The 7,052-nt window shown below is 39.2% G+C and overlaps 1 protein-coding gene across 3 annotated transcripts in view; it reads right to left on the bottom strand.

The window, feature by feature from the left end:
• Window positions 1–654: 654 nt before the first annotated feature.
• LOC145444332 (E3 ubiquitin-protein ligase rnf213-alpha-like) overlaps window positions 655–7,052 on the bottom strand; it is a 48,985-nt gene continuing 42,587 nt past the window's right edge. For all 3 annotated transcript variants that reach the window (XM_080322297.1, XM_080322298.1, XM_080322299.1), the window contains 7 exons: window positions 5,170–5,326; window positions 5,063–5,107; window positions 4,909–4,986; window positions 4,722–4,841; window positions 2,983–3,178; window positions 2,788–2,923; window positions 655–1,092 (listed from right to left, as the gene is read on the bottom strand). In XM_080322297.1, the coding sequence (XP_080178423.1) occupies window positions 933–1,092; window positions 2,788–2,923; window positions 2,983–3,178; window positions 4,722–4,841; window positions 4,909–4,986; window positions 5,063–5,107; window positions 5,170–5,326 (892 nt within the window). In that variant the 3' untranslated portion in view covers window positions 655–932. The remainder of the gene's footprint in view (window positions 1,093–2,787; window positions 2,924–2,982; window positions 3,179–4,721; window positions 4,842–4,908; window positions 4,987–5,062; window positions 5,108–5,169; window positions 5,327–7,052) is intronic.

The raw sequence follows: 7,052 nt of genomic DNA, 5'->3' as shown, positions 1-7,052 counted from the left end.
TGCGCTGTTTAGCGATGAGTCAGCTCGTAACAGTTCTGTACTTATGTCGCTCGCATGTCGCCAAATGACACGTCTTGGACTTTAAGTCAAATCGAACATGTTTCCAGCCCTAATGTTACCTCACGAAGTTCTGATTCAGTTTAAAATTTGATGTTTTATTTATTTTATCAATGGACAAGTCTTTTACATTGCTTCTTGAATTTAAGATACAAAATTGTAATATACTCGGCGGACCGACAGGAATGTCGTCGCGGACCGGCGGTTGAGAACCACTGGACTAGATGACTGTCCGCCCTGTCCAGTGTCCATACCGATTATTTGAATTTTTCAAGTTTTCCTGGTGAGACCAGCGAGTACACGCTGGTGAGACGAATTCAAAAAACTGATCTATCTATCTGCCGATCAAGACGGAGCACGCTCTATATTAACACACCATCTTGCTCGTGGGACATTACCGTATGATGACATCAGCACTTCAAACATGGCAGGGATGAATATCATAAAATCAACCCGCCAATGACTCCAACTCAAGCCTGTCGACCAGTTTCTACACTTGTCATCAATCACCCTACTCTATTGTCTTTCCCATTCCCTTTTCGATTTCTCTTATTTAAAAAATGTACCCATAAAATTAGCCATCAATCATCCAGATAATTAATTATGTGATAAGAATTTTTATTACATTTTGATCAAGGCTCTACATTTTGTAACTGGAGCTCACATGAAAAATTATAACAATATAATTGGCGTTTACGTCATCGTTTTTATAATATAGATACAGACATTATCACACTGCTGGCTACATATCTAACTACGATAGATATAATCAACTTTCATGTAGGCCTAATCTTTTATGCTAATCTTCAGCAATCAACTCTATTGATCAAACAAGTTCATGAAAATATTGATCGAAAATTGGTTCAGTAAATGCGCTATTCTGTCGCACATTGTACATGTTTTACGGCCAATTCAAACAAGTGTCCCACTTGTTTGAAGGTAATTTCAGGCGGTAATCTATTGAACCAGGCACCTTCTTCCTCATCTTTGCTGACGAACAGGAGATCCAAATAAGGAAAAATTTCCTCAACCAAACTGAAAAAGAAATTGCAAAAATACTCGAACCTTAAAACATCAATAATCTAGATGGAATTTTAGAGAATTAAAATCGTCTGCACACATTCATAATCGAATAGTATATTTATAGCGAAATGAGCCCGAATATTTTCGGCTGACACTCGTCAGGGGTAATCATCAGCAACTTGTGCTTGAGCTCCTATGATGATTTCGTTTCATGTATGATTTTACACTACACTACAGCGGTCATCATCCTGAGCCAGTGCAAGGTGTTAGGTTATTTCACAAGCTTATCAATTAATCTGCATCATTAAAATTTGGAAAATGTAATCATTGCCATATTAGCTTGAAAGCCAGTGTTTGTAAAACCGGAGTTTGTGCACTAAAACTAGTCTTTGAGTAGGGCCTACATGACATTATCTGTTTGTGTTGTTTCATTAACGTTACATCATCGATTCTTACGAAATCGCGCAGATATAGTAACCAAACACTCTGGCAAGCCGGTTTGACATCTCGCTATATAAGCAAGTCGTTACTAACCGTTCACATTCTGTGGTCCCCTTATAACCCTTCCAACGTGCTATCAAAGTCTCGTAGCACGGAAAAAACGTAGAATATGTCCTATGGAGGTCTTAAAACCCAATAGAAAAGTTTTCAACAAACAAATAATCATCACATCGAAGGCCTATCACCGCCTAATGCAAACACAATATTTAGTCAGAAAGACACGGCTTGTCCCTGCCGATAACGAGTCTTGGCCAATTACTCGAACTAGATATCTGGGAATGAGGTTGACGGAAAATTTATAGCACAAGTATGCTTATAAAGGAACGCTTTATGCATCTAAATCACATTAATACTTATTAGGCTAATTTTTCGTATCTATTACTTGAGTGTGCAATGCACATTGCACATATAGGCTACATTTGCCAGTCTGCAAGCTTTTAGTATGTGGGTAAAAATGTGGAGAGCCACTGGATTTAAGTCCATAACATTAGCTTTTAGTGCCTTAATATTTTGATTATTGTCAGCTTCGATTATTATCAATTGCATTTCAGATATAGACCAAGTCAAGGGAGGTAACTGTTGCTTAGCGTAAGTTTATTGATTCACTGAAGTTGGCAGTAATCATTGCTTTCTTAGAGCGTAAACAAATAGAACAAACAATAATATGGGTGTCCAAAAAGGGGCGATTTCGATCGATGTGCTGTACGCAGAAAAGGGGTTATAATATAGGGTTAATCTGACACTTAAAATGGGCAGATGACGTCTTTAGACATGAAATAAATAAAGCGAGATGGGTTCGCGCTTCGCGATTATAGTTCACAAATGTTATGCCTAGTCCGATATCAAGCTTTATTGATGACACCTGCCATCGCAATGAATAATTTCTTGCCACCACCAAAAAGTCGACGTGCGGCCCACGGTTTCACTGCGTTATTTACATGTTGATTTCTTTCTTGTCAACAAATTTGCGCACCACTTACGTAAACAAAAGATTTCGTCTGTTATGCTCAAAGCGTGCTGTGTATTGATAGGATATGTCATTTGAGCTGGGAGGTAGATTTCGTCACGTTACCAAACTTTGTTTGTGCAGAACTGCTACAGCCCAAGTGCAAATCCTAATATAACAATATAAGGTCACGTTCCAAGTGAACAACTGAAGACTATGGTACAGTTAGTACTTTTATTTGGCAAAATATATTGCCAAACCTCCAATCTTCATCGAAATCTGGAACTTGTATGAGTATTTCATTCAATCGTTGTTGAAATAACACGACATCCATGTGCCTGAATGCTTTAGTTATTTGTTCTAAAGTCCTTTTATCTGTGATTCGCTCTTCATTTACTGAAAATAAAAACATGGTTGATGTGGAAAAAAGTTTTAACACAATTTAAATACGTTACTTTGACACAGCAATTCTTTATACGGCTGAAGGCCTTGCTTAACGAAACCCACTGCTCTTTGCCAAGTAAAGTATTGATACAGCGCCAGGGTGTGACGAATTTTGGCAAAGCGTGGTATCACGGCTGTTCTGTGATTTTCAAGCAAGAGAACGTTTTCAAGATACTCAAGCATTTGCCGATCGGAATCACTTACAACCTGAAATACGAATTTTCATCCATAGTACACTCCTCTATAGTCTATCCCAGTGCTTTTCAACCTTTTTGAGCTCCATTCGCACTTTTTTGTAAATTTCACAAACTAATCGAAAATTGTTATACAAAAAGAAGATGAAGATACTTAAGAACATTTTGTTCAGATGTGCAACAAATTTGCTAATATGTAGCTTAAGCTATCAAGTGTCTCATTGTTGCTCCAACTTCTGTCTCGCGAGTATATGAGATGAGCAAATAAACTAACGATACTGGGTGTTCTACTCTTTAGCTCAAGCTAACTTGAGAATTCATGAAAAGGAATTCATTTTTAATAATACAGTTGTATGCCACGATTGATTTTACGCACATGTATGCCATACAGAACGCACACGCCACAATTCTACCAAACACACCTCTACAAAACATGTCTGGCGCACGCGATTTCAAATTAGGGCAAAAGAAATTCCACTGGGTGTTGCAGTTGTACTACTGTCTACTTAGAATGCAAGAACGGGACTATTCCGTGCCGACAACGGTGCATATCCATATCGAAAGCTTTGGCCATCCAGCATCGGTCATTTTTAGACCAAGGTTTTGTCGCCGCTTATGTTTTTGGACCCTCATTTTATCACCGGTTTGTTGGCCAAAACTTTACGTCTTCATTGGCCCCGACGCAGAAGGGGTTGGCCTCAAAATGAATGAGTCTCATAGGCCTGAACTCGCTCGTTGCATACTCCTACACTAGTTCATTCCAATGGTCTTCGACCATGTTTTCAGAAATCCAGTCGGACAAATCATATAATGAATTCTCATGATAAAGTCATATTTTAGGTATGTCTTGCTTATTGGCTATACTGTACCCAACACAGTGACCTTGGATATTTATAAACTATCGCAGGATTTTTTGCAATAAATTCAACAAATATTACATTCATATTAACAGACAGGTATGGCACCGTGCCGACCCAAAAATTATAGCCTTTGCGGTCCATACTTTATTAACCCTTGATGGGGTAAAAATATGTGTTACAGTAACTCGCAAATGCGAGTCTGTAATGATGGTATTTACCGCTACCCTCGTGCCTCGCGCTAATCGAACAGTTGTTGCAAAAATAGGTTGATTGTTTAGCGAAAGAAAGTAGAAAGTCAATTTGACGTAATTTTTCCAGCCTGTAGCAGGCTCAGACAGCTGATATACTGTATGTCTGCGACTACACCAGCTTCCAAACCAGGCTTTTAGTTACGCATTAATTATAGTGCGAAAATATTAATTCACTACGGCATGAGAGAGCTACGAACAAGTTTTCATAATAGTGTCGTCATTACAAAAGTTACACTGACCTTAAATTTGCTATTAGGTTTATTTGAATTATTTAACGTCAGAAAAAATTACCAAGCATTCACGATTTTCACCCACACCACCTTCGACATTCGCATTGCAATTTTTTTCATTCGCACAAGTGCGAACCGTCACGCAGGTTGAAAAGCACTGCTCCATGGTATTCTAAAGTGTATTGCTCAAACCTAGCTTTACAAAGTGTCCCTACCTTCGCAAGGAAACTGATGGCGTAGGTTAAAGTTCTGACTCCTTCGCACATTTCAGCAGACGTGTAATTGTTGAGGCGTTCATTCACATCTTGAATAAGTCTGGGAGAGAGTGGTTCTTGCTGCAATTGTAGAAAACGTGTTTAGTGAGCAGGTTACAAAACGTTGATATGCGATTGTTATAATAACCTTCTTTGTCTTTTCAATAACTTGACTCCATTCCCTGCCAATGCCGATGTCTTGAGGATATTTGATCCGTGGCAGACTCTGAAAATTACATTAGTAAAGTGAGTTTGCAGATTGGCAAATGGAAATGACAAAGTAGATAAATTTGAACATAAACCTCTGATAAAATTTTCGTTTTGTTGCGTAGAAACTTTTCTCTTGCCTAGAAAAGAAACAATGTTTTAAATAATGTAAATGCAAATATAAATCTCGGGCAAGGCTTACTTGTTTTTCAAGAGCATCGAGATTGTAAGAAATGTGACGGCTTTTCCCGTTTGTTATTAGGAATGTATGACGATATATCATTGAGAGCAAATCCTGATTTTTGTCGATCTCTAAGTAATTGTTCGATGAAAGTAAATCAGATGCCACTTCGGTATCACTGTGATTTGAAATGATGGTTAAATCCTTAGAAAAAATACACACTACACCAGGGGTCACCAACACGCGGCCCGCGAGGTCATATTTTTCGGCCAGCAATCTTATTTGACATTTAGGTATTGAGAAAGAGAGAGATGATACTCATTTCTGCTTGCACCACCGGAATGCTTTGACGGCGGAGATGCGATACGACCTTTAGTAAGGTCATCTAATCTGCACCCCCGTTTCCCTCCTCCCTGCTGTTCGTGGATGCTGAGCGCCTAGCACAGGTGTTCTCAAAGGGTGGGCCACAGAGCATTTTGAGGTGGGCCACAGAGCCATTTAGAAACTTTCAGAAATAATGCAAGTTTAGTCATACTTCTTATGTTATTCGCTAAAAATATATTCGTATTATCTAATTATACGTAGGCTACATAAAGATTTTCGTCCGACTCTGATTAGATGTAGTGGCACGCATGAAGTCAGCATTTAGCCTACAAATCGAAAACGTTAGGGAGAAACGGTGGCAATTTTTACTGGCTATGACAACCTACGGCTAACAGCAACTAAAATGATTTCAAGCTAATAATAAATGGAAGAGAATGCTGAAGTAACCAAGTATTCCGGCAGGGTCATATGTCGTATGCCGTTAAAAGGGGTATGCAATTAACTCGCAATGAAGTGCAGTTGATGTACAGATTTACCGTACTTCGGCAGGCCGTATTATTGCAAGCTCAACATAGCCATAATTGCCAATTATTAGGAACTTCTGGAATAGGTATACTGCACCACCACAACAACAACAACGAATCTTAAAGGATTGAGGATTTATCGGAGCGTTGAAGTCGGTTTCAAATGTCCGGCCTGGAAATCATTGTACATACTGAAAGAGTCACGGGAATTGATTGTATCATTGAATTGAATGTTCTGACATCGCAACTTCAGTTATTTTGGTACAAGACATACAAAGTACATCATGCATATTGAAAACTCTTTCTCCACTTCTCTGTAGGCCTAGTACCCCATTCACCAATGAATTGTTCGATGCCGGCCCAGAATGATTATAATATTTTCCACAATAGTATCACTAAAGTCTCAATTACACAGTGCGGGGATCTGATCATTGTTTCGCGACGCAAATGGAGCAGCGGACGAAAATAACCGACTTAGGAGTTTTAGCTTATGATCTACCAGGGCCATAACCGCCGCACCCACATCCATGATAGGGGTAGCTGGAAGAGGCCCAAGATTATTTCGTTGGTCGTTTGTTGAAGGATATTTATTTAAATTGACATTTTTTCGCGCTTCGCGCGATTTCATATTTCGGGTGATCGAGCTTTAAATATCATCAGTTAGAGAAAAATGCGCATATTTTAGAAAAATAGGCATATCGGCTCTGTCCATAACCACGAATTAAACAGGATTTTGACTCCAAGATATCAGGTGGGCCACAGCACATTTTTAAATCGGAAAATGGGCCACGGCCTAGAAAGAGCTGAGAGCCCCTGGCCTAGCAGGATATAGCTGCGGATACCAGTTTCCCTGTCTTCGGTCTGCCCCGGCATGGGATTGAACCCACGACCTACCGATCAAGAAGCCGGACGCATCACCATTACGCTCTCTCACTCGGTAGAAGGCTTAGTGAAACATTAATAAATGCTGAATTAGAATTCAGCTTAAAAATATTGTTGTTTTTGTTCAAAGTTAGCTACTCTAATGTTTCAAACGTCACTAATCTTCACTAGCTG

The sequence above is a fragment of the Botryllus schlosseri genome, chromosome 8 (assembly GCF_051294905.1).
Source record: "Botryllus schlosseri isolate E-star chromosome 8, Bs_hap1, whole genome shotgun sequence".
NCBI classification, from domain to species: Eukaryota; Metazoa; Chordata; class Ascidiacea; order Stolidobranchia; family Styelidae; genus Botryllus; species Botryllus schlosseri.
Note: the sequence above shows the minus strand (reverse complement) of the source record. Positions and strands in the feature narration are given on the sequence as shown.